At 41.2% G+C, this 27,969-nt stretch overlaps 3 protein-coding genes across 3 annotated transcripts; all 3 read left to right on the forward strand.

Moving 5' to 3' along the window:
- Window positions 1–3,306: 3,306 nt before the first annotated feature.
- Window positions 3,307–4,338, forward strand: BOSTAUV1R418 (vomeronasal 1 receptor bosTauV1R418). The gene has a single exon (XM_010815329.1). It carries the CDS (start codon window positions 3,307–3,309, stop codon window positions 4,336–4,338), a length of 1,032 nt encoding a protein of 343 aa, XP_010813631.1.
- A 2,818-nt stretch (window positions 4,339–7,156) lies between these two features.
- On the forward strand, window positions 7,157–8,219 carry LOC132342722 (uncharacterized; the record flags this gene model as incomplete). The annotated part of the gene is made up of 1 exon (XM_059877147.1): window positions 7,157–8,219. A coding segment is annotated over exon 1 (972 nt), but the record flags the coding sequence as incomplete, so codon positions are not given.
- Window positions 8,220–23,532: 15,313 nt separating this feature from the next.
- On the forward strand, window positions 23,533–24,564 carry BOSTAUV1R419 (vomeronasal 1 receptor bosTauV1R419). The gene has a single exon (XM_010815376.2). The coding sequence runs from the start codon at window positions 23,533–23,535 to the stop codon at window positions 24,562–24,564; it is 1,032 nt and encodes a 343-aa protein (XP_010813678.2).
- Window positions 24,565–27,969: the final 3,405 nt, after the last annotated feature.

A 27,969-nucleotide genomic window follows, 5' to 3' on the forward strand; every position in this document is an offset into this window, starting at 1 on the left:
ATTCATTAAATCCATTATGGACAGGAGGTACTTTCCTATAGGATTGTGTGTGTGTGTGTGTGTGTGTGTGTGTGTGTGTACGTTTTAGTGGTTCAGTTTGTGACCCCTGGACTATAGCTCACCAGGCTCCTCTGTTCATAGGATTTCCCAGGCAAGAATATTGGAGGGGGGTTCCATTTCTGAATCCAGGGAATCTTTTTGATATGTTATTGACCTACAGAATAAATACTTATGCAGATATGGAAACTTTCTACAACAAAAATTTTAATATATAAACACAATGGAATAAACTCCAATACTCTGGCCACCTGATGTGAACAACTGACTCATTGGAAAAGACCCTGATGCTGGGAAAGATTGAAGGCAGGAGTAGAAGGGGACGACAGAGGATGAGATGATTGGATGGCATCACCGACTCAATGGACATGAGTTTGAGGAAGATCCAGGAGCTGGTGATGGACAGGGAGGATTTAGCCATGCAAATGTGTTCTCTATGCCCTCAAAGCTGGTACGGTGGCCCTCCTGACCCCTTAAGTGTCTCCAGCCATCAAGTTCAGCCCCAGGAAATCCAGGTGGGTGGAACTTAAAGCAAAAGCTCCCAAGGAGGGGACTTCCCTGTGGTCCAGAGGTTAAGACTGTGCTCTCAATGCAGGGGGTCCAGGTTCAATCCCTGGTCAGGGAACTAGAAGCCACATGCCATATCTGAGAGTTTATGTGCCATAACTAAGAGTTTGCATGCCATTAACTAAGACCTGGTGCAGGCAAATAAATAAATAATAAGATGAAATATATAAAATCATTTAACAACAACAACAAAAAAACACTCCCGAGCATATCAGCGTCTCCACTTTGCACTACTGGAGAGTATATAACTTCTTTCTCAAGCTTTCTGTATGAAAACTGTGTCTACTGTTCATCATTCTTCCTGGTCTTTAGGAGAAGATTGTATGGTCACAAGTCGTATCTCTCTGTACACAATATTTTCCCCATGGATATGATGCCAAATGGAGCAAAAATCAACACAAAGCAAGAAAACTTAGGATACTGCTCTGTTGAATTTTAAGACAAAATCAGCGATTCACTGTATGCAGCAGTGTTACTATTCTCTGATGTTTCATTGTTGGAGTTATGATCTGGGCTTACAGCTCCCCTCCTTCACAGACACAGGCAGCAGATGAGACACATTCACAGAAACAGCCTTTCACAAGCTCGTTCCACATTTTTTGATAATACATGTTTTTTTTTTTTTTTTTAATTAAACACATGTTCCCAGGTTATAAGTGCATAATATCTCAGTGAAATTTCAGGAATTATTGCACGTCTGGAGACCACAACTAGATCAAGAAACACAATGTTTTCAATTCCCATGAAACTCTTGTGCCCCTTCTAACTCACTGTTTCCAAGACTATAGCTTTGTTGGGTATATTTGTAGGCCTGGATTATTAGGTACACATTTACAACTATTATGACATTTAATATTAGATCACTTTGCCTGTCTTGGCCTTCACATGAAAGATATCATACAGCATCTTTCATTTGGACTTTTGTCCTTCCTTTCCTTTACATCTTTGTGAATTTTTCTTTATTGTTTTATATTATTGTTGATTTTTCATTATCATTGCTATATAGGACCTCATTGTGTGACTACCAAAGGATTAACTGATCATTCAGCTGTTAATGGGCAGGTGGGTATTAAGAGTTAGGTACTATTACAAGTAATGATTAGGGCTCTCATATAAATTCTATTAATATAACTAAACTTTGGGTAATACATGTATAAAATGTTGAATATATTCATAGAAGTGGATTTCTTGGAACAGGACTACATCTGATCTGCTAAGTAGATACCACAGTTTTCCAAAATGTGTGTACCAATTTGAACACCCACCATCAGTGTATGAGATTCTTGGTTCATCCACAGCTATGCCCAAACTTGGCATTTTTGTAATTTCTGTTTCAGATTTCTTGATGGTATTTGATGACATATAGGTAGTGGTTACATTTTAATTGACCGGATTGCCAAGGATGTGGAATATTTTTCCACATGTCTTATCCATTGAATAAATTCTTTCTTGAGGATTCTCTTTGAAGACTCTGTCCACTGTTTATTCTATCTTCAGGTTTTTAGGACATGCTTGTGTGATTTTAAGTTGTATCTGTGTCTGTGTGTGTGTCTTGATGAGATCCAGTCTTAATTTTAATGTGTGCAAAAGTTATTTCACCATATGGTTTACATATACTGTGTTCTTTAGTGTATGGAAATATTTATTTATTTAGTTGCATTGGGTCTTGATTGCATCATGTGGTAACTATGTTGTATCACGCAGGATCTTTTGTTGTGGTGCACAGACCCTCCAGTTGCAGATCCCATACTTAGAAACCCCATGGCATATAGGGTCTTAGTTGCCCAACCAGGTATCAAACCTGTGTCTCCTACATTGCAAGGCAGTTTCTTAACTACCGGACAACCAGGGAAGTACCGTTAGCATATATTTTAAATAGTTAGACCCTAGAATAACTCCTGTCTTTTTTTCTTAAATAATACATTATCTTCTTTAAATACCAGCTGAGCCACATGAGAAGCCCAAGAATTCTGAAGTGGGTATTCTTGGAGTGGGTAAAACTATCCCTTCTCTAGCAGATCTTCCTGACCCACGAATCGAACTGGAGTCTCCTGCATTGCATGCAGATTCTTTACCAACTGAGCCATCAGGGAAATCCCTACAATAATATATTATCTTCTTAAAATTTAGAAGAGAATGCATTTAGAGTTGACCTCTTTTATGATGAGGGCGGAGAAGGCAATGGCACCCCACTCCAGTACTCTTGCCTGGAAAATCCCATGGATGGAGGAGCCTGGTAGGCTCCAGTCCATGGGGTTGCTAAGAGTCGGGCACGACTGAGCGACTTCACTTTCACTTTTCACTTTCATGCATTGGAGAAGGAAATGGCAACCCACTACAGTATTCTTGCCTGGAGAATCCCAGGGACGGAGGAGCCTAGTGGGCTGTCCTCTCTGGGGTCCCACAGAGTCAGACACAACTGAGGCGACTTAGCAGCAGCAGCAGCAGCAGCAGCATGATGAGGGCAGTGATGGAGACTTTTTTCTCCAGTAAGCTTCTCCTTAAAAGTTGGTTTTATACTATCTTTCAATTTACTCTCACTTGTCATTGCTTCCTCCAGGTTGCCATCACTTCATCCTTCCTGCTGACTTTTTCGTAAAATAGACTGATTTCTCTCATCATCATTTCCCTTCATGAAGCCTTGGCAATTTCACAAAAGCACACAAAGAAAGTTGTCTCTCGATGTCACAAATTTATATGAGCCACTCTGCTCTGAGGAATCACTGTTGCCATCATATAAAGGGGAGTATCTTGAATAACACAACAGCCTCCAGCCAACTGGCCTTTGGAATAACCTTCTTGTTACAGACTGTGGTTGGAATCTGGGGCAATTTCTCCCTTCTGTACCATTACCTTTTTCTTTACCACACTCAGTATAGGTTGAGGGTCACAGATTTGATTTGCAAGCACCTGACTATAGCCAACATTTTGGTCATTCTCTCGAAAGGAGTCCCTCAGACAATTACAACTTTGAGGTTGAAATATTTTGCCAGTGATTTTGCATGCAAACTTATTTTGTATTTTGAGAAAGTGGGCAGGAGTATGTCCATTGGCACCACCTGCCTCTTGAGTGTGTTTCAGACCATCATAATCAGCCCAAAGAACTCCTGTTGGAAGAATCTTAAAGTCAAAGCCCCAAAGTACATTGCCTTCTCCATTTCCTTCTGCTGGATCCAGTGCATGTTGGTACATCTCATTTTTCCTCTGTATGCATTGTATGTTTCTGAAAAATGGCGCAGCACAAACATGACAAATATAAGAGATTCAGGGTACTGTGCTGCCACAGATCTTGAGAACATCTCAGGCTCAATATATACAGCTTTGGTAGTGTTCCCTGAAGTTTCATGTTCTGTGCTCATCTTCTGGGCCAGTGGCTCCATGATTCTCACCCTGTACAGACACAGTCAGCGAGTCCAGTATATTCACAAGGCTAGGGTATCTTCCAGACCCCCCGCTGAGTCCAGAGCCACCCAAAGCATCCTACTCTTGGCGAGCACCTTCATGTGTTTCCACACCCTGTCCTGCATCTTTAACATTACTCTTGCTCTTTTTCATAATCCCAGTTGGTGGTTGGTGTATACAACTGGCCTGATTAATGTATGTTTTCCCTTTATCAGCCCCTTTCTGCTTATGAGCCGTGACTCCATCATATCCAGTCTCTGCTTTCTGTACATGAAGAACTCAGTATCCCCTGATCTTATCAGAAAAATGTAAATTGTATATTTTTAAAATTTTATCAAGGTATAGTTGATTTATAGTGTTGTGTTTGTTCCAGGTATATGAAAAAGTGAATCAGTAATACATATGTGTGTATATCTACTCTTTTTAGATGCTTCCTCATGTAGGCCATTACAGAGTATTGAATAGAGTTCGCCGTGCTATACAATAGGTCACTTCTTTTTTGTTGTTAACCAGGCCTCGGGGCATGTGGGACTTGGTTCCCAGTGATTGAACCCCTTCTCCCTGCCTAGAAAGGGTTTAGTCTTAAGCACAGGACCATCTGAGAAGTCTCCACTAGGTCCTTATTAGGTACCTATTTTATACATAGTAGTGTATATTTGGGGCTTCCCTGGTGCCTGGGTGTGAAAGAATCCGGCTGGCAATGCAGGAGACTCCAGTTCAATTCCTGGGTTGGGAAGATCCCACATGCCACAGGGCAACTAAGCCCAAGCACGACAATACTGAGCCTGTGTGCCTAGAGCCTGTGCTCTGCAAGGGAAGCCACCACAGTGATGAGCCCACACTCACTGCAGCTAGAAAAAGCCCTCATGCAACAGCCAAGACCCAGCACAGCCTAAATAAGTAAATAAAATTCCACTTGTGATCCTTTAGTGTATAAAGGGTAAAGGTTTTCCAGGCATATTTTATATGCCTAAGATATTTGCACCATGAAATATTTAGAAATATTTATTTCTAAATATTTAGAAATAAAATGTTTCTACATTTCTAAAATGTAGAAACAATCCATGAGCAAGACTTAGCCCAGTTTAAATGAGGGCTTTTTTTTGGTTTGTTTTTTGTTTTGCTTTTTTAATTTAGATACTATAAAAAAAATGAAGTATATGTTATGTTAGTTTCAGGTGTAGACAGCAAAGTGACTCACTATATATATATATATGTTTTTTTTTCTTTTTCAGATTCTTTCCCTTATAGATTATTACAAAATATTGAGTGCAGTCCCTGTGTTGTACACTAGGTCTTTGTTGCTTATCTATTTTATATATGGTAGTGTGTATATGTTAATTCCAACTTCCTAAATTGTCCTTCCTCCCACTTTTCCCTTTTGATAATCACAAGTTTCTCTTCTATGTTTGAGTATCTTTCTATTTTGTAAATAAGTTTATTTGTATCTTCTTTTGAAAAAAAGATTCCACATATAAGTGATATAGTGCGGCAAGAGGAGCTACCCCACCTACGAGGTCAGGGGCAGCGGCCAAGAATGCCAGGCTGCGACGGCGCAGGAACGGCTGAGGGGAGCTACCGAAGTCTGAGGTCGGGGGTGGGGGGGGCGGGTGGCGGCCGAGAGGAGTTAGCCCGCATCTGAGGCCAGGGGCAGCGGCCTGGAGGAGCTACCCCATGCCCTCACGCCCGAGGCCAGGGGCGGTGGCCAGGAGGACCAAACTCACGTCCAAGGAGCAGTGGCTGCGCAGGTGCAGGAGGGCCTAGAGGAGCTATCCCACGTTGAAGGTCAGGAAGGGCGGTGGTGAGGAGATACCCCTTGTTCAAGGTAAGGAGCAGCCGTGAAAAGATACCCCACGCCCAAGGTAAGAGAAACCCAAGTAAGATGGCAGGTGTTGCAAGAGGGCATCAGAGGGCAGACACACTGAAAACATACTCGTAGGAAACTAGTCAATCTAATCACACTAGGACCACAGCCTTGTCTAACTCAATGAAACTAAGCCATGCCTGTGAGGCAACCCAAGACGGGCGGGTCATGGTGGAGAGATCTGACAGAATGTGGTCCACTGGAGAAGGGAATGGCAAACCACTTCAGTATTCTTGCCTTGAGAACCCCATGAACAGTATGAAAAGGCAAAATGATAGGATACTGAAAGAGGAACTCCCCAGGTCAGTAGGTGGCCAATATGCTACGGGAGATCAGTGGAGAAATAACTCCAGAAAGAAGGAAGGGATGGAGCCAAAGCAAAAACAATACCCAGCTGTGGATGTGACTGGTGATAGAAGCAAGGTCCGATGCTGTAAAGAGCAATAGTGCATAGGAACCTGGAATGTCAGGTCCATGAATCAAGGCAAATTGGAAGTGGTCAAACAAGAGATGGCAAGAGTGAATGTCGACATTCTAGGAATCAGTGAACTCAAATGGACTGGAATGGGTGAATTTAACTCAGATGACCATTATATCTACTACTGCAGGCAGGAATCCCTCAGAAGAAATGGAGTAGCCATCATCTTTCGGACAAAAGAGTCCGAAATGCAGTACTTGGATGCAATCTCAAAAACGACAGAATGATCTCTGTTCGTTTACAAGACAAACCATTCAATATCACAGTAATCCAAGTCTATGCCCCAACCAGTAACGCTGAACAAGCTGAAGCTGAACGGTTCTATGAAGACCTATATGACCTTTTAGAACTAACACCCAAAAAAGATGTCCTTTTCATTATAGGGGACTGGAATGCAAAAGTAGGAAGTCAAGAAACACCTGGGGTAACAGGCAAATTTGGCCTTGGAATACGGAATGAAGCAGGGCAAAGACTAATAGAGTTTTGCCAAGAAAATGCACTGGTTATAACAAACACCGTCTTCCAAAACACAAGAGAAGACTCTACACATGGACATCACCAGGTGGCCAACACCGAAATCAGATTGATTATATTCTTTGCAGCCAAAGATGGAAAAATTCTATACAGTCAGCAAAAACAAAACCAGGAGCTGACTGTGGCTCAGATTATGAACTCCTTATTGCCAAATTCAGACTTAAATTGAAAAAAGTAGGGAAAACCACTAGACCATTCAGGTATGACCTAAATCAAATCCCTTAAGATTATACAGTGGAAGTGAGAAATAGATTTAAGGGCTTAGATCTGATAGATAGAGTGCCTGATGAACTATGGAATGAGGTTCGTGACATTGTACAGGAGACAGGGATTAAGACCATCCCCATGGAAAAGAAATGCAAAAAAACAAAATGGCTGTCTGGGGAGGCCTTACAAATAGCTGTGAAAAGGAGAGAAGCAAAAAGCACAGGAGAAAAGGAAAGATACAAGCATCTGAATGCAGAGTTCCAAAGAATAGCAAGGAGAGATAAGAAAGCCCTCTTTGGCGATCAATGCAAAGAAATAGAGGCAAACAACAGAATGGGAAAGACTAGAGATCTCTTCAAGAAAATTAGAGATACCAAGGGAACATTTCATGCAAAGATGGGCTCGATAAAGGACAGAAATGGCATGGACCTAACAGAAGCAGAAGATATTAAGAATAGATGGCAAGAATACACAGAAGAACTGTACAAAAAAGATCTTCACGACCCAGATAATCACGATGGTGTGATCACTCACCTAGAGCCAGACATCCTGGAATGTGAAGTCAAGTGGGCCTTAGAAAGCATCACTGTGAACAAAGCTAGTGGAGGTGATGGAATTCCAGTTGAGCTATTCCAAATCCTGAAAGATGATGCTGTGAAAGTGCTGCACTCAATATGCCAGCAAACTTGGAAAACTCAGCAGTGGCCACAGGACTGGAAAAGGTCAGTTTTCATTCCGATCCCAAAGAAAGGCAATGCCAAAGAATGCTCCAACTACCACACAATTGCACTCATCTCACACGCTAGTAAAGTAATGCTCAAAATTCTCCAAGCCAGGCTTCAGCAATATGTGAACCATGAACTTCCTGATGTTCAAGCTGGTTTTAGAAAAGGCAGAGGAACCAGAGATCAAATTGCCAACATCCACTGGATCATGGAAAAAGCAAGAGAGTTCCAGAAAAGCATCTATTTCTGCTTTATTGACTATGCCAAAGCCTTTGACTGTGTGGATCACAATAAACTGTGGAAAATTCTGAAAGAGATGGGAATACCAGACCACCTGATCTGCCTCTTGAGAAATTTGTGTGCAGGTCAGGAAGCAACAGTTAGAACTGGACATAGAACAACAGACTGGTTCCAAATAGGAAAAGGAGTACATCAAGGCTGTATATTGTTACCCTGCTTATTTAACTTCTATGCAGAGTCCATCATGAGAAACGCTGGGCTAGAAGAAACACAAGCTGGAATCAAGATTGCTGGGAGAAATATCAATAACCTCAGATATGCAGATGACACCACCCTTATGGCAGAAAATGAAGAGGAACTAAAAAGCCTCTTGATGAAAGTAAAAGTGGAGAGTGAAAAAGTTGGCTTAAAGCTCAACATTCAGAAAACAAAGATCATGGCATCTGGTCCCATCACTTCATGGGAAATAGATGGGGAAACAGTGGAAACAGTGTCAGACTTCATTTTTCTGGGCTCCAAAATCACTACAGATGGTGACTGCAGCCATGAAATTAAAAGACGCTTACTCCTTGGAAGGAAAGTTGTGACCAACCTAGATAGCATATTCAAAAGCAGAGATATTACTTTGCCAACAAAGGTCCATCTAATCAAGGCTATGGTTTTTCCTATGGTCATGTATGGATGTGAGAGTTGGACTGTGAAGAAAGCTGAGCCAAAGAACTGATGCTTTTGAACTGTGGTGTTGGAGAAGACTCTTGAGAGTCCCTTAAACTGCAAGGAGATCCAACCAGTCCATTCTGAAGGAGATCAGCCCTGGGTGTTCTTTGGAAGGAATGATGCTAAAGCTGAAACTCCAGTACTTTGGCCACCCCATGAGAAGAGTTGACTCATTGGAAAAGACTCTGATGCTGGGCGGGACTGGGGGCAAGAGGAGAAGGGGACGACAGAGGATGAGATGGCTGGATGGCATCACTGACTCGATGGACGTGAGTCTGAGTGAACTCTGGGAGTTGGTGATGGACTGGGAGGCCTGGCGTGCTGCAATTCATGGGGTCGCAAGGAGTCGGACACGATTGAGTGACTGAACTCAACTGATGTGCTATTTGTTTTTCTTTATACAGGTTACTTCATTTAGTATGATAATCCCTAAGTCCATCCATGGTGCTGCGAATGGCATTATTTCATTTTTTTTAATGGCTGAGTAATATTCTATTGTGCTTATATACCATATCTTCTTTATCCATTAATCAGGTGATGGTCATTTAGGTTGTTACCATGTCTTAGCTAGTGTAAACAGTGCTCCTGTGAACATTGGGATGCATGTATCTTTCCAAATTATAGTTTTCTCTGGATATATACCCAGGGGTGGGATTGCTGGATCATATGTTATTAATTGCTCTATTTTAAGATTTTTCAAGAAAACTGCAGCCTGTTCTTGATAGTGGCTGAACCAATGTACATTCCCACCAACAATGAAGGAGGATTCCCTTTTCTCCATACCCTCTCCAGCATTTATAATCTGTAGACATTTTGATGACCAGTGTAAGGTGTTATCTCACTAGCTTTGATTTGCATTTCTCTAATAATTAGTGATGTTGAGCATTTTTTCATGAGCCTGTTGGCCACATGTATACTTTGAAGAAATACCTATTTGGATCTTTCCCCAGTTTTTGATTGGGTTGTTTGAATTTTTGATATTGAGTTGTATGAGCTGTTTGTATATTTTGCAGATTAATCAATTGTCAGTTGCATAATCTGCAAATATTTTTTCCCATTCTGTAGGTTGCCTTTCTGATAGCAGGAGTATTTTTGTTTGTTTCATGGGGTGGGCACCAGCCTCTCTCACATTATAAGTTGGCTGGGGCTTTAGGCTGTGTAGTATCAGGCTGGCTTCTGGAGGAACTGGAGATAACAGGATTAGCCTGACTCTCAGAAGAACTGAAGTCTAAAGCTTAGCCACACATACAGATCCTGATAGAGCTCAAGTAAAACACTCTGGGCATCTGGGCTTGGGTGAAGCTCCCCGGTGGCTGTACTCCCTGTGTCGTCAGGTATCAATGCCAGGAAAATGACATAGCATCACTTCATGGGGAGAGGAAAACTGGAGCTCTAATTTGACTATTTTTTCTCAACTCTGACCCATGCATCTCTTCCATTGACAGGTGTCCTTTTTTTAGTCGCTCTGTTGTGTCCAGCTCTTTATGACCCCAAGGACTATAGCTCACCAGGCTCCTCTGTCCATGGAATTCTCCAGGCAAGAATACTGGAGTGGGTTGCCATTCCCTTCTCAAGGAGATCTTCCCAACCCAGGGATCGAACCCATGTATCCTGCATTGTAGGTGAATTCCTGACCGTCTGATCCACCAGGGAATGTATCTTTACCCTGTAATCAACCATTACAGTGAGTGGACCAGCTCTCAGTGAGTGCTGAGTCCTTCTAGAGAATGAATAAAACTGAGTGTGGGTTTGGGAACACCCACACTTGCAGTTAGTGTCAAAAACAGGTGTGGCCTGACTGATGATATTTCACTCTTAAACTTCTCAGTTGGGCTGAAAACTCTCACAGGGGAAATGGATAGTGGGCTTTGTTCAGACTGTGTGTTTTCCTGCTGGAAAGTGAAAGAGTGATTTTGCCCCTTAAAGTTTTTGTCTCATCATTTATTGCATAACCAATGAGTGCTCCTTAATGAAATTGCACAAAGACCTCTGGTAACCATTCAGTACTGCTGAATGCAGAGAACAGCCCTAGCTATAGTTAAAAGAACAGCAGAGGACTTTCCTGGTGTCCAGTGGTTTAGAATCCACCTGTCAATGCAGAGGACATGGGCTCAATCCCTGGTCCAGGAAGATACCACCGGCCATGGGACAACTAAGCCTGTGCACCACAACTACTCAAGACCATGGGTCTAGAGCCCATGCTCTGGAAGAGTAGAAGCCATCACAATGAGAAGTCCACACACCACAATTAGAGAGAATCCCCTATTCACCACAACTAGAGAAAGGCTATGTGCATCAGTGAAGACCCAGCACAACCAAACATACATTAAAAAAAAAAAAGAAGAACAGTTGATACTGCCTGCTAAACCATCTGATCCTGGTGTTTTCATTTCTGATGGACACTTTTATAAATACCCCTCTGTCTTCTGTGGATATTTTTCTATTTGTACTTCATATCAGTGTTGGGATCTGTATTGGTCAAGTAAAATATCCTAGAAAATGTCTATTATCACCATATCCATTTTAATTTTCATTAATACAAATTGTACTGCTGCTGCTGCTGCTGCTAAATAGCTTCACTTGTGTCCGACTCTGTGCGACCCCATAGACAGCGGCCCACCAGGCTCCCCCGTCCCTGGGATTCTCCAGGCAAGAACACTGGAGTGGGTTGCCATTTCCTTCTCCAATGCATGAAAGTGAAAAGTGAAAGTGAAGTCGCTCAGTCGTGTCTGACTCTTCGTGACCCCATGGTCTGCAGCCTACCAGGCTCCTCTGTCCATGGGATTTTCCAGGCAAGAGTACTGGAGTAGGGTGCCATTTAGGTCAATGATTTCTTTTTTCTTAACTTTTAATTTTATATTGGAGTATAGCCAATTAATGGGACTTCCTAGGTGGGACTAGTGGTAAAGAACCTGCCTGCCAATGCAGGAGACTTGGTTCAATCCCTGAGTCAGGAAGATTCCCTGGAGGAGGGCATGGCAACCCATTCCAGTATTCTTGCCTGGAGAATCCCATGGACAGAAGAGCCTGGCAGGCTATAGTCCGTAGGGTTGCAAAGAGTCGGACACAACTGAAGCGACTTAGCACACACATAACCAGTTAACAGGGTTGTGATACTTTCAGATGAACAGGGAAGGGACTCAGCCATACATATACATGTCTCCATTCTCCCAAGACAGTGATTTCTAATGTAAACTATTGACATATTTTACACTTAAGTCACTCAGTCGTGTTCGACTCTTTGCAAGCCCATGGCCCACAGCACGCCAGGCCTCCCTATCCATCACCAACTCCCTAAGTTTACTCAAACTCATGTCCATTGAGTTGGTGATGCCATCCAACCATCTCATTCTCTGTTGTCTCCTTCTCCTCCCGCCTTCAATCTTTCCCAGTATCAGGGTTTTTTTCAGTGAGTCAGTTCTTTGCATCAGGTGGCCAAAATATTGGAGTTTCAGCTTCAGCATCAGTTCTTCCAATGAATATTTGGGACTGATTTCCTTTAGGATGGACTGGTAAGACTCTCAAGAGTCTTCTCCAACACACAGTTCAAAAGCATCAATTCTTTGGCACTCAGCTTTCTTTATACTCCATAGCCGCAGGCCAACACTTAGTTGTGTCTTGTGGGGTCTAGTTCCCCAACCAGCTGATTGATCCTAGACCCCGTGGATTGGGAGTGCAGAGTCTTAGCCACTAGACCACCAGGGAAGTCCCCAGAGGGCTGCTTCTTTGGTATACAGGGAATTAGCAGCTCCAGCAAAGAGTAGCAAGTGACAGAAATTTCATAGATTAAGGAAGAAAGTTAAGCCTGAGAAGTTCCCTGGTCCTCAACCAATATCAGGAGAAGTGTTTTGAGACATAGCTGAAAACAGTCCAAAATTTACATGAGGAAAAGTCAACTGAGGGCTCCAGTGAACATGCCATGCTCTCCTCTACCCTGCATGCTGACGTCATTCCTTAAAACCCATCTTGCTAGTGAGCAGAGTGTAAAACTGAAGGTAGAGCTCCAGAGCAAGCTTCAGAGTTGCCATCACAGCATCCTTGTATCAGAAAACTTGGCTTTTAATGACTGACTCATTGTCCCATCCCCAGACTGTCCTTGGGATAAATATGGTAGCTTCCCAGGGGTACTCAAAGCCGTGTGGAGGGCAGAAGGGACATCCAGGTGTCCTTGGATCCCTAGAGCCCAAGGCCCAAAGCTTCATCTCTGAAAGAAACAATGACCCTAGAAGACTGAAATCAGGAAAACATTAAGGAGAGAATGCAGAACTGGGATCTCCCATTCCAGAGGGTAGTTTTCCTGCCCTATTCAGACAATAAAAAATGTGAGCAGGATCATCCATTTCTGCCACCAAAATGGCAAGCTCCTTCAGCAGGGTCAGGCATATATTTCAGTGCTTTAACTCTAGTAAAGAAATGAGTGGAAATTCCTTTGCAAAAAGGTATAACACAGTTTGTCTCTGACTAATTCCAAATCCTTTAAAACCAGAGATTTCTTCATGAGCAGTAGAGACACTAAAACCCCAGACTCAGAAGAATAAGCCTTTGACTGTGTGGATCACAATAAACTGTGGGAAATTCCTCAAGAGATGGGAATACCATACCACCTTACCTGCCTCCTGAGAAATCTGTATGCAGGTCAAGAAGCAACAGTTAGAACCAGACATTTAACAATGGACTGGTTCCAAATTGGGAAAGGAGTATGTCAAGGCTGTACATTGTCACCCTGCTTATTTAACTTATATGCAGAGTACATCTTGCAAAATGCCAGGCTGGATGAAGTACAAGCTGTAATCAAGATTGCCGGGAGAAATATAAATAACCTCAGATATGCAGATGACACAACCCCTATGGCAGAAGCAAAGAGGAACTGAAGAGACTCTTGATGAAAGTGAAAGAGGAGAGTGAAAAAGCTGGCTTAAAGCTCAACATTCAAAATACGAAGATCATGGCATCAGGTCCCATCACTTCATGGCAAATTAAAGAGGAAATGATGGAAACAGTGACAGACTTTATTTCCTTAGGCTCCAAAATCACTGTACATGGTGACTGCAGCCATGAAATTAAAACACACTTGATCCTTGGAAGAAAAGCTATAACCAACCAGGACAGCATATTAAAAAGCAGAGACATTACTTGCTGACAAACTTCCACCTAGTCAAAGCTGTGGTTTTTCCACTAGTCACGTATCGATGTGAGAGTTGGACCATACAGAAAGCTGAGTGCTGAGGAATTGATGCTTTTGAACCATGGTGTTGGAGGAGACTCTTGAGAGTCCCTTGAACTGCAAGGAGATCAAACCAGTCAATTCTAAAGTCCTGAATATTCATTGGAAAGACTGATGCTGAAGCTAAAGCTCCAACACTTTGGCCACCTGATGCTAAGAACTGACCCACTGGAAAAGACCCAGATGCTGGAAAAGATTGAAGGTGGGAGGAGAAGGGGACAACAGAGGATGAGATGTTTAGACGCCATCAACAACTTGATAAACATGACTTTCAGCAAGCGTGGGGAATTGCTGATGTACAGGAAAACCTGGTGTGCAGAAGTCCATGGGTCACAAAGACTCAACTGAGCGACTGAACTGAAGGAAATCATCGGGTTATGTCTGGAGGAGAAAATGGGGTTGAGGTGTGAACCCTAAATTATGGAGAAAAGTCAACTCAAGGATTTGGCTCAGGCCCAAAGGGAGCCATGGTGGATGTGTCAGTGACTAGAAGCCTTCCATGTACCAAGAGCAAAGGCCATGAGAGTGCTGCAAAGACAGATGAGTGCTCCGGCCAACACTGAAAAGCAACCTCCAAGACCCAAAGATATTCCTTCACTATCATTTCTGTTCCTCTAGCTCCAACATCAACCTAAGGCTTCATCTGGGATCTAAAACAGTATAGTCCAGTGTAGGATCAGAGATGCAGGACAAAGAAGAAGAGGTAGAGCTGTTTTAAGTACAAGAAGAAGGTCCCATACAGGGACTTCCCTTGTGGTCTGGTGGCTAAGACTCCAAGCTCCCAATGCAGGGGGTGTGCAAGCTTGATCTTTGATCAGGGAAATAGGTCCCACATGCTGAAAATTTTTTTAAATTTAATTTTATTTTATTTTTAAACTTCACAATATTGTATTGGTTTCGCCAAATATCAAAATGAATCCTCCACAGGTATACATGTGTTCCCCATCCTGAACCCTCCTCCCACCTCCCTCCCCATACCATCCTTCTGGGTCGTCCCAGTGCACCAGCCCCAAGCATCCAGTATCGTGCATCGATCCTGGACTGGCGACTCATTTCATATATGATATTATACATGTTTCATTGCCATTCTCCCAAATCATCCCGCCCTCTCCCTCTCCCACAGAGTCCAAAAGACTGTTCTATACATCAGTGTCTCTTTTGCTGTCTCGTATACAGGGTTATTGTCACCATCTTTCTAAATTCCATATATATGTGTTAGTATACTATATTGGTATTTTTCTTTCTGGCTTACTTCACTCTGTATAATAGGCTCCAGTTTCATCCACCTTATTAGAACTGACTCAGATGCATTCTTTTTAATGGCTGAGTAATACTCCATTGTGTATATGTACCAAAGCTTTCTTATCCATTCATCTGCCGATGGACATCTAGGTTGCTTCCATGTCCTGGCTATTACAAACAATGTTGCGATGAACATTGGGGTACACGTGTCTCTTTCAATTCTGGTTTCCTTGGTGTGTATGCCCAGCAGTGGGATTCCTGGGTCATAAAGCAGTTCTATTTCCAGTTTTTTAAGGAATCTCCACACTGTTCTCCATAGTGGCTGTACTAGTTTGCATTCCCACCAACAGTGTAAGAGGGTTCCCTTTTCTCCACACCCTCTCCAGCATTTATTGCTTGTAGACTTTTGGATCGCAGCCATTCTGACTGGCGTGAAATGGTACCTCATAGTGGTTTTGATTTGCATTTCTCTGATAATGAGTGATGTTGAGCATCTTTTCATGTGTTTGTTAGCCATCTGTATGTCTTCTTTGGAGAAATGTCTATTTAGTTCTTTGGCCCTTTTTTTGATTGGGTCATTTATTTTTCTGGAATTGAGCTGTAGGAGTTGCTTGTATATTTTTGAGATTAGTTGTTTGTCAGTTGCTTCATTTGCTATTATTTTCTCCCATTCTGAAGACTGTCTTTTCACCTTGTTTATCGTTTCCTTTGTTGTGCAGAAGCTTTTAAGTTTAATTAGGTCCCATTTGTTTATTTTTGCTTTTATTTCCAATATTCTGGGAGGTGGGTCATAGAGGATCCTGCTGTGATGTATGTCGGAGAGTGTTTTGCCTATGTTCTCCTCTAGGAGTTTTATAGTTTCTGGTCTTAAGTTTAGATCTTTAATCCATTTTGAGTTTATTTTTGTGTTTGGTGTTAGAAAGTGTTCTAGTTTGATTCTTTTACAAGTGGTTGACCAGTTTTCCCAGCACCACTTGTTAAAGAGATTGTCTTTAATCCATTGTATATTCCTGCCTCCTTTGTCAAAGATAAGGTGTCCGTATGTGCATGGATTTATCTCTGGGCTTTCTATACTGGCACATGCTAAAATTAAAAGTTTGCCTGCCACAATTAACACCCAGCACAGCCAAGTAAATAAATAAATGAACATACACATACACAAATTCTTATGTCATTCTCAAGTTTAATTGGGTGTTTTTTGTTTGTTTCCAGAACAAAGCCTGGTGACTCACAGTTGACTTTGTTAAGTGCATTGGTTGTGTTGGTGGGGGAATCCCTAAGATCAAACAACCGGTTTATGAAGGCAACAGATTTCAGAGTTGTGTAAAAATCCTAATCATTTCAAAATAACCTTCATCATGAAAAATTATGAGCTTCTCTCAAACACATCAGTGGTCTCTTTGGAGATACTCACAGGAGACTCACAATTGGTTTTGGTAATTACCAACTCAAAAAAAGTTTTTCAGAAAGATCATTAGCTCCTCAAGCTGGCCCTGTCATTGCCACTTCAAGTGAAATGATAATTGCAGTTCTGAAGGAGGATGAGATCACAGCTCCTAAACCTTTATCTCAGGGTCTGACTGCCTCTCTCCCACTCACGTCCTGGCTGCATGACCTTCACCCTGAGCCCAGCATCCTTCTCATGAGAAGGAGTGAGAAGGGGTCGAGTAATTTGTATTTCAGTCTAAGAGGCAGAGTCTGTAAGGAAGGAGGTCGGAGTAAGTGTTCATGTTTGGGAAAGGGATCTTGCTGGGGGGCCAGGGGTAGAGTGGGAATAGATCCGGTGGCAAAGCAGGTCAGGAAAGCAGAATAATTCCTTAGCAGAGAGTTTAGGTAAAGCAAGATCAAGATCTTTGTTTTTGCTCAGTTGCTCAGTTGGGTCGGACTCTTTGCAACCCCATGGACTGCAGCCCGCCAGGCTTCCCTGTCCTTCACTATCTCCCAGAGTTTGCTCAGACTCGTATCCATCGAGTCGGTGATATCATCCGCCCATCTCTCCCTTTGTCGCCCGCTTCTCCTCCTGCCTTCAATCTTTGCTGGCATCAGGCAACACCGAACTTGACAGCTTCTAAAATTATTTTCTGAAACTCTTACCATAGAGGACACACAGGAACAATCCTAGTGGTAATGATGAGGAATCATATTTTAAAAGTATTTATCTTAGTTGCAGCATGTGAACTCTTAGTTGCAACACGTGAGATCTATTTTCCTGACCAGGAATCAAACCCAGGCTCCCTGCATTGGGAGCGCTGAGTCTTAGCCACTGGACGCCCAGGAAATGCCATAAGCTCATCTTCAAGGAGTTTAAGGGTTGTATTTTTAAGATCAATCTGCTGTAATGTTACCTTTCAGAAATTCTAGACTAATTTTAAATTTGTATTAGAAGTGTTATCATAATGCCTTTATGCTTTCAATAAAGACTATGATAGAAAAGTAATGATTTTCTAATCCTCTACAGAAGGCATGAATATGAATTTGTTTGAAGAACAGAAATGATTTTTTTCATATATATCTAACTCTAGGCTATAACATGCTTACTGGACATAGCAGTTGTGTCTTTTCTGAAACATTTGAGGTCTGATGACAATGGCAAGATTGCTATCCCTCTTCAAGATAGAGAAGCAGCATTTCAGGAAAAGGCAGCTTTATAATGGTGAGGTTTGGAATATAGTTGTCAGGACCAAATGTATCTTCTCATATGTTGTCTAATCTCATAATATTCTAATGCCAACTCCAAGCACACATTCATTTCTTTATGGTTTCACTTTTGCAACACACAAGAGTCAATATTCTCCAGATTGTACTTTACATGTATCTAGTATGTTAATATTCTTCATAAATCTTATTATATTGTAGTCTCACTTAACCTTGATTTTAAAAAGACCTAAGGATTTAGACAAAAATAATTCTTTCATTTCTAGCCTATACTCATTTATCATATAGTAGTATTTCATGGTTCATAGTTTAAGATACCATAGTGAATTTGTACCTGGCATGATAGGAATGCACCTTTATGTTGCAAAACTTATACTGAGAAAATCTTGCATTCATTATATCCAGTATGGACAGGAAGTACTTTCCTATAAGTTTGTGTGTGTTTGTGTGTATGTGTGTGTATACATGTTAGTGGCTCAGTTTGTGACCCCGTGGACCATAGCTCACCAGATTCCTCTGTTCTTAGGATTTCCCAGGCAAGAATACTGGAGTGGGTTGCCATTTCCAACCCAGGGAGTCTTCTTGTAATGTTATTTACCTACGGAATAAATACTTATGCAGATATGGAAACTTTTTATAACCAAAATTATAATATATAAAAGGTAAGGAATAAACTCTAATACTTTGGCCACTTGAGAAGAACTGAGCCATTGCAAAAGACCCCGAGCTGGGAAAGATTGAAGGCAGGAGGAGAAGGGGATGACAGAATATGAGATGGTTGGATGACATCACAGACTCAATGGACATGAGTTTGAGCACACTCCGGGAGTTGGTGATGGACAGGGAAGCCTGGTGTGCTACCGTCCATGGGGTTGCAAATAGTCAGACACAACTGAGTGACTAGACTGAACTGATAGAATAAACCATATGATATAAAATAAAACAACTAAATTTCAGAGTGGGTTATTAAAAAACAGCTGATGTGTTTGGTTGGTCATCACAGTGGTTAGGACACTGTCTTGGACTCAGCCTACCAGGTTCATACCACTACTAAGCCTGTAATCAGCATGTGAATTTAGACAGATCCCTTGACCTCTCTGTACACTGGATCTCTTATTTTATAAACTGCATAACCCCATGCAGTTATGACCATCAAACACCAGGCAGAATGGCCTCCAGGGAGTTGGCAATAAGAATGGTGTGTTCCTCTCAGACTATATTTGGAATCCTGGGTGTTTTTTCTCTTTCTCTTAATCTTTTCCTTTACTACCATGAATGTGAGTTGAGGTTCACAGACTTGACCTTCAGGCACAGGACTGTAGTTGCTTTTTGGTCATTCCCCTTAAAGGCATCTCCATGACAATGGCAGCCTTTAACTGAAGCTTGTCTTCAGGGATTTAGCCATGGAAGTGTGTTCTCTATGCCCCCAGAGCTGGCAGGGTATGTCCATTGGCACCCCTTGCCCCTTAAGTGTCTCCAGCCATCAAGATCAGCCTCAGGAAATCCAGGTGGGTGGAACTTAAAGCAAAAGCTCCCAAGGAGGGGACTTCCCCGTGGTCCAGAAGTTAAAACTCTGCTCCCAATGCAAGGGATCCAGGTTCAATTCCTGGTCAGGGAATTAGAAGCCGCATGCCATAACTGAGAGTTTACATACCATTAACTAAGATCTGGTGTAGCCAAATAAATAAATGAATAAGATGAAATAAATAAAATCCTCTTTTAAAAAAAGCTCCTGAGCATATTGGGGTCTCCATTTTGCACTACTGAACAGTATGTAACTTCTTTCTCAAAGTTTCTGTATGAAGACTATGTCTACTGTTCATTATATTTCCTGGTCTTTAGGAGAAGATTGTGTGGTCAGAAGTCAAATCTCTGTGTAAACATTATTTTCTCCATGGATATGATGCCAAATGGAGCAACACATCAACACAAAGCAGGAAGACTTAGGATACTGATCTGCTGAATTTTATGACAAAATCAGCGATTCACTGTATGCAGCAGTGTTACTATTCTCTGATGTTTCATTGTTGGAGTTATGATCTGGGCTTACAGCTCCCCTCCTTCACAGACACAGGCAGCAGATGAGACAAATTCACAGAAACAGGCTTTCACAAGCTCCTTCCACATTTTTTGATAATACATGATTTTAAAAAATTAAAGACATGTTTGCAGGTTATAAGTGCATAGCTCAGTGAAATTTCAGGAATGATTGCACCTCTGGAGACCACAACTAGATCAAGAAACAGAATGTTCTCAGTGCCCATAAAACTCTCTTGTGCCCCTTAAACTCACTATTTCCAAGGCTGTAGCTTTGTTGGGTATATTTGCAGGCCTGGATTATTCGGTTTACGTTTACAAATATTATTGCATTTAATATTAGATCACTTTGCCACTCTTGGCCTTCACATGAAAGAAATCATACAGCATCTTTCATTTTTTTTAATAATCCTTAGTACAGAGTTTATTTTTTTATTTTTATTATTTTTAATTTTTTTAAATTAATTTTATTTTATTTTTAAACTTTACATAATTGTATTAGTTTTGCCAAATATCAAAATGAATCCACCACAGGTATACATGTGCTCCCCATCCTGAACCCTCCTCCCTCCTCCCTCCCCATACCATCCCTCTGGGTCGTCCCAGTGCACTAGCCCCAAGCATCCAGTATCGTGCATTGAACCTGGACTGGCATCTCATTTCATACATGATATTTTACATGTTTCAATGCCATTCTCCCAAATCTTCCCACCCTCTCCCTCTCCCACAGAGTCCATAAGACTGTTCTATACATCAGTGTCTCTTTTGCTGTCTCGTATACAGGGTTATCGTTACCATCTTTCTAAATTCCATATATATGCGTTAGTATACTGTATTGGTGTTTTTCTTTCTGGCTTACTTCACTCTGTATAATAGGCTCCAGTTTCATCCACCTCATTAGAACTGATTCCAATGTATTCTTTTTAATGGCTGAGTAATACTCCATTGTGTATATGTACCAAAGCTTTCTTATCCATTCATCTGCTGATGGACATCTAGGTTGCTTCCATGTCCTGGCTATTATAAACAGTGCTGCGATGAACATTGGGGTACACGTGTCTCTTTCCCTTCAGGTTTCCTCAGTGTGTATGCCCAGCAGTGGGATTGCTGGATCATAAGGCAGTTCTATTTCCAGTTTTTTAAGGAATCTCCACACTGTTCTCCATAGTGGCTGTACTAGTTTGCATTCCCACCAACAGTGTAAGAGGGTTCCCTTTTCTCCACACCCTCTCCAGCATTTATTATTTGTAGACTTTTGGATTGCAGCCATTCTGACTGGTGTGAAGTGGTACCTCATAGTGGTTTTGATTTGCATTTCTCTGATAATGAGTGATGTTGAGCATCTTTTCATGTGTTTATTAGCCATCTGTATGTCTTCTTTGGAGAAATGTCTATTTAGATCTTTGGCCCATTTTTTGATTGGGTCATTTATTTTTCTCGAGTTGAGCTGTAGGAGTTGCTTGTATATTTTTGAAATTAGTTGTTTGTCAGTTGCTTCATTTGCTATTATTTTCTCCCATTCTGAAGGCTGTCTTTTCACCTTGCTAATAGTTTCCTTTGTTGTGCAGAAGCTTTTAAGTTTAATTAGGTCCCATTTGTCTATTTTTGCTTTTATTTCCAATATTCTGGGAGGTGGGTCATAGAGGATCCTGCTGTGATGTATGTCAGAGAGTGTTTTGCCTATGTTCTCCTCTAGGAGTTTTATAGTTTCTGGTCTTACGTTGAGATCTTTAATCCATTTTGAGTTTATTTTTGTATATGGTGTTAGAAAGTGTTCTAGTTTCATTCTTTTACAAGTGGTTGACCAGATTTCCCAGCACCACTTGTTAAAGAGATTGTCTTTAATCCATTGTTTTTAAGCATCTTTCATTTTGACTTTTTCCTCCATTCCATTACATCTTTGTGACTTTTTCTGTATTGTTTTCTATTATTGTTGTTTTTTCATTATCATTGCTATATAGGACTTCATTGCGTGACTATCAAATCTTTAATTGATCATTCAGCTGTTAATGGGTAGGTGGGTATTAAGAGTTAGGGGCTATTACAAGTAATGATTAGGGCTCTCATATAAATCCTATTAATATAACTACTCTTTGGGTGATATATGTACGAAATCCTGTTGAGTATATTCATAGGAGTGGATTTCTTAGAACTGGATTACATCGGATCTGCTAAGTAGATACCACAGTTTTCCAAAATGTTTGTATCAATTTGAACACCCACCATCAGTGTATGAGATTCTTGGTTGATCCACAGCTATGCTAAAAGTTGGCATTTTTGTCATTTCATTTCTGTTTTATATTTCTTAATGGTATTTGATGACATATAGGTAATGGTTATATTTTAATTGTCCTGATTACCAAGGATGTGGAATAGTTTTCCACATGTCTTATCCACTGAATAAGTTCCTTCTTCAAGTTTTTGTTTGAAGACTCTGTCCACTCTTTATTCTATTTTGTGGTTTTTAGGACATACTTGTGTGGTTCTAAGTTGCATCTTTGTGTGTGTTGATGAGAACCAGTCTTAATTTTCATGTGTACAAAAGTTACTTCACCATATGGTTTTTATATACTATTCTCTTTAGCATATATATATATATGTATGTATTTTTAATATTTATTTATTTAGCTGCATTGGGTCTTAGTTGCATCATATGGGAGCTTTGTTGTATCAACCAGGATGTTTGGTTGTGGTGCACAGACTCTCTAGTTGCAGATCCCAGGCTTGGTTACCCTGTGGCATATAGGGTCTTAGTTGCCCAACCAGGGCAATTTCTCCCTTCTGTACCATTACTTCTTTCTTTACCACACTCAGTGCAAGATGAGGGTCACAGCTTTGATTTGCAAGCACCTGGCTATTGCCAACTTTTTGGTCATTCTCTCAAAAGGGCTCCCTCAGACAATTACAGCTTTGAGGTTGAAACATTTTGCCAGTGATTTTGCTTGCAAACTTATTTTGTATGTTGAGAGAGTGGGCAGGAGTATGTCCATTGGCACAACCTACCTCTTGAGTGTGTTTCAAATCTGTGTCCCCTGCTTTGCGAGGCAGATTCTTAGCTACTGGATAACCAGAGAAGTACCTGTAGCATATATTTGAAATTGTAAGACCCTAGAATAACTCCTGTCTTTTTTCTAAAATACTACATTATCTTCTTTAAAATACCAGCTGAGCCACATGGAAAGCCCAAGAATACTGGAGTGGGTAGCATATCTCTTCTCCAGTAGATCTTTCCCAATCCAGGTTTTGAACTGGGGTTTCCTGCATTACAGGCAGATTTTCTCTACCAATTGAGCCATCAGGGAAGTCCCTACAATAATACATTATCTTCTTTAAAATTTAGAAGGGAAATGCATTTAGAATTGACCTCTTTTATGATGAAGGCAGTGATGGAGATATTTTTTTCTTCCAGTAAGCTTCTTAAAAGTGTTGTTTTATGCTTTCTTTCAATTTACTCTCATTTGTCATTGCTTCCTCCAGGTCACTACCACTAACATTTTCGTAAAATATACTGATTCTCTCATCGTTTCCCATCACATGAAGCCTTGGCAATTTCACAAAAGCACACAAGGAAAGTTGGCTCTTGATGTCACAGATTTATATGAGCCATTCTGCTCTGAGGAGTCACTGTTGCCATCATGTAAAGGGGAGTATCTTGAATGACACAACAGCCGCCAGCCAACTGGCCTTTGGAATAATATTCTTGCTACAGACTGTGCTTGGAATCTGGGGCAATTTCTCCCTTCTGTACCATTACCTCTTTCTTTACCACACTCAGTGCAGGATGAGGGTCACAGCTTTGATTTGCAAGCACCTGGCTATTGCCAACTTTTTGGTCATTCTCTCAAAAGGGCTCCCTCAGACAATTACAGCTTTGAGGTTGAAACATTTTTCCAGTGATTTTGCATGCAAACTTATTTTGTATTTTGAGAAAGTGGGCAGGAGTATGTCCATTGGCACCACCTGCCTCTTGAGTGTGTTTCAGACCATCACGATCAGCCCCATGAACTCCTGTTGGAAGAATCTTAAAGTCAAAGCCCCAAAGTACATTGCCTTCTCCATTTCCTTCTGCTGGATCCAGTGCCTGTTTGTACATCTCGTTTTTCCTCTGTATGCATTTTATGTTTCTGACAAATGGCGCAGCACAAACATGACAAATATAAGAGATTCAGGGTACTGTGCTGCCACAGATCTTGAGAACATCTCAGGCTCAATATATGCAGCTTTGATAGCGTTCCCTGAAGTTTCATTTTCTGTGCTCATCTTCTGGTCCAGTGGCTCCATGATTCTCACTCTGTACAGACACAGTAGGCAAGTCCAGTATATTCACAAGGCTAGTGTGTCTCCCAGACCCTCTGCTGAGTCCAGAGCCACGCAAAGCATCCTACTCTTGGCGAGCACCTTCATGTGTTTCCACACCCTGTCCTGCATCTTTAACATTACTCTTGCTCTTGTTCATAATCCCAGTTGGTGGTTGGTGTATACAACTGGCCTGATTTCTGTGTGTTTTCCCTTTATCAGCCCCTTTCTGCTCATGAGCCATGAATCCATTGTATCTAGTCTCTGCTTTCTGTACACGAAGAACTCAGTATCCCCTAATCTTATCAGAAAAGCTTAAATTGTATGTTTTTAAAATTTTATCAAGGTATAGTTGATTTATAGTGTTGTGTTACTTCCGGGTATATATAAAAGTGAGTCAGCTATACATATATATGTATATCTACTCTTTTTAAATTCTTTTCCCATATAGGCCATTACAGAGGATTGAGTAGAGTTCCCCGTGCTATACAGCAGGTCACTTCTTTTTTTGTTGTAAACCAGGCCTGGAGACATGTGGGACTTGGTTCCCTGACCAGGGTTTGAACCCCTGCCTAAAAAGGACTTCATCTTAACCATGGGACCATCTGGGAATTCCCCCTAGGTCCTTATTAGTTATCTATTTCATATATAGTAGTGTATGTTTGGGGCTTCCTTGGTGACTCGGTGATAAAGAATCCAGCTGGCAATGCAGGAGACTCTAGTTCGATTCCCAGGTTGGGAAGATCCCACATGCCACAGGGCAACTAAGCCCAAGCACGACAATACTGAGCCTGTGTGCCTAGAGCCTGTGCTCTGCAAGAAAAGCCACTGCAGCAAGGAGCCCACACTCACCACAACTAGAGAAAGCCCACATGCAACCATGAAGACCCAACACAGCCTAAATAAATAAATAAATAAATAAAATTCCACTTCTGATCCTATCAGAGAAGGAAATGGCAACCCACTCCAGTATTCTTGCCTGAAGAATCCTCTGGACAGAGGAGTCTGGTGGGCTGCTGTCCATGGGGTCACACAGGTCAGACATGACTGAATGACTGAACTGAACTGAACTGAATTTTTCCTTCCTCCCCCATTTCACCTTTAGTAATCATAAGTTTGTTTTCTATGTCTGTGAGTCTCATTCTATTTTGTAAATAAGTTTATTTGTATGTCTTTTTACAAAAAGATTCCATATATAAATGATATTATCTGCTATTTGTTTTTCTCTGTCCTGCTTCATTTAGTATGATAATCCCTAGGTCCATCCATGGTGCCACATATCGCATTATTTCATTCTTTTTAATGGCTGAGTAATATTCTGTTGTGTTTTTATACCATCTCTTCTTTATCCATTTTTCAGGTGATGCACATTTAGGATGTTTCCATGGCTTAGCCATTGTAAATAGTGCTGCTGTGAACACTGGGATGTGTGTATATTTTCAAATTATAATTTTCTCTGGGTATATGGCCAGGAGTGTAATTGCGGGATCATATGGTATTAATTGCTATATTTTTAGTTTTTTTTTAAGGAAGCTACATTGTGTTCTTGATAGTAGCTAAACCAATTTACATTCCCACCAACAATGAAGGACGATTCCCTTTTCTCTACACCCTCTCCAGCATTTATTTTTTGTAGACTTTTTGATGATGGCCATTCTGACCAGTGTAAGGTGATGTCTCACTAGGTTTGATTTGCATTTCTCTGATAATTACCAATATTGGGAATTTTTTCATGAGCCTGTTGGCCACCTGTATACTTTCTTTGAAGAAATGTCTATTTGGATCTTCTGCCCACTTTTTGATTGGGTTGCTTGAATTTCTTTTTCTTTTTTTTTTTAATTTTATTTTATTTTTAAATTTTACATAATTGTATTAGTTTTGCCAAATATCAAAATGAATCCGCTGATATTGAGTTGTATGAGCTGTTTGTATATTTTGGAGATTAAGCCTTTGTCAGTTGCATCATTTGCAAATATTTTCTCCCATTCTGTAGGTTGTTTTTCTGATATAAAAAGTATTTTTTGTTTGACAGCATGGCCACAAGACTCTCTCACAGTGTAAGATTTTTGGGGCTTTAGGCTATGTAGTATCAGGTTGGATTCTGGAGGAATTGGTGATAACAGGATTAGCCTGACTCTCAGAAGAACTGGAGACTAAAGCTCAGCCACACAGACAGATACTGATGAGCTCAAGTAAAACACTGGGCACTTGGGCTTGGGTGAAGCTCCCTGGTGGCAGTACTCCATGAGTTGTCAGGTATCAATGCCAGGAAAATCACATACCATCACTTCATGGGGAGAGGAAAACTGGGGCTCCAATTTAACTATTTTTTCTGAACTCTGACCCATGCATCTCTTCCATTGACTGATGTCATTTTTTTAAGTCACTCTGTCATGTCAAACTCTTTGTGACCCCAAGGACTATAGCCCACCAGGCACTTCTGACCATGGAATTCTTCACACAAGAATACTGGAGTGGGTTGCCATTCCCTTCTCAAGGAGATCTTCCCAAACCAGGGATCAAACCCAGGTCTCCTGCATTGCATTACAGTGAGTGGACCAGCTCTCAGTGAGTGCTGAGTCCTTCTATAGAATTACTAAGTTGAAACTAAGTTGGTTTTAGAAACCGCACACTTGCAGTTAGTTTTAAAACAGGCATGGCCTGACTGATTATGTTTCACTCTTAAACTTCTCACTTGCACCAAAAACTCAGGGGAAATGGATAGTGGGCTTTGTTCAGATTGTGTGTTTGCCTGGTGGAAAATGAAAAGGAGTGATTTTGCCCAGTAAACTTCATGTCTCATCATTCATTGCATAAGCAATGAGTGCTCCTTAATGAAATTCAGCTAAAGTATGTACAAAGACCTCTGGTAACCATTCAGTACTGCTGAATGGAGAAAGCAGCCCAGGCTATAGTTAAAAGAATAGCAGAGGACTTCCCTGGTGTCCAGTGGTTTAGAATCCACCTGTTAATACAGAGACATGGGCTCAATCCCTGGTCCAGGAAGATTCCACATGCCATGGGACAATTAAGCCTGTGCACCACAACTACTCAAGACCATGGGTCTAGAGCCTGGGCTCTGAGAGAATAGAAGTCACCACAATGAGAAGCCCATGCATCACAATTAGAGAGAAACTCCCACTCACTGTGACTAGAGAAAGGATATGTGCATTAGTGAACACCCAGCGCAACAAAAAATACATTTAAAAAATTGTTGATAGTGCCTGTTAAACCATCTGATCCTGGTGTTTTCATTTGTGATGGGCACTTTTATAAACACCATTCTGTTTTCTGTGGATATTTCTCTGTTTGAACTTCATATCAGTGTTGGGATCTGTATTGATAAAGTAAAATAACTTAGAAAATGTCTATTATCACCATATCCATTTTAATTTTCATTAATACAAATTTGTACAAATTAGATCAATGATTTCTTTTCTTTTAACTTTTAATTTTATATTGGAGTATAGCCAGTAAATGGAGCTTCCCAGGTGGCACTAGTGGTAAAGAACCTGCCTGCCAATGTAGGAGACTTGGTTCAATCCCTGAGTCAGGAAGATTCCCTGGAGGAGTGCATGGCAACCCACTCCAGTATTCTTGCCTGGAGAATCCCATGGACAGAGGAGCCTGGCAGGCTATAGTCCATAGGGTTGAAAAGAGTTGGACACAACTGAAGCGACTTAGCACACACATAACCAGTTAACTGTTGTGATACTTTCAGATG

Source organism: Bos taurus, chromosome 18 (assembly GCF_002263795.3).
Source record: "Bos taurus isolate L1 Dominette 01449 registration number 42190680 breed Hereford chromosome 18, ARS-UCD2.0, whole genome shotgun sequence".
Taxonomy (NCBI): domain Eukaryota; kingdom Metazoa; phylum Chordata; class Mammalia; order Artiodactyla; family Bovidae; genus Bos; species Bos taurus.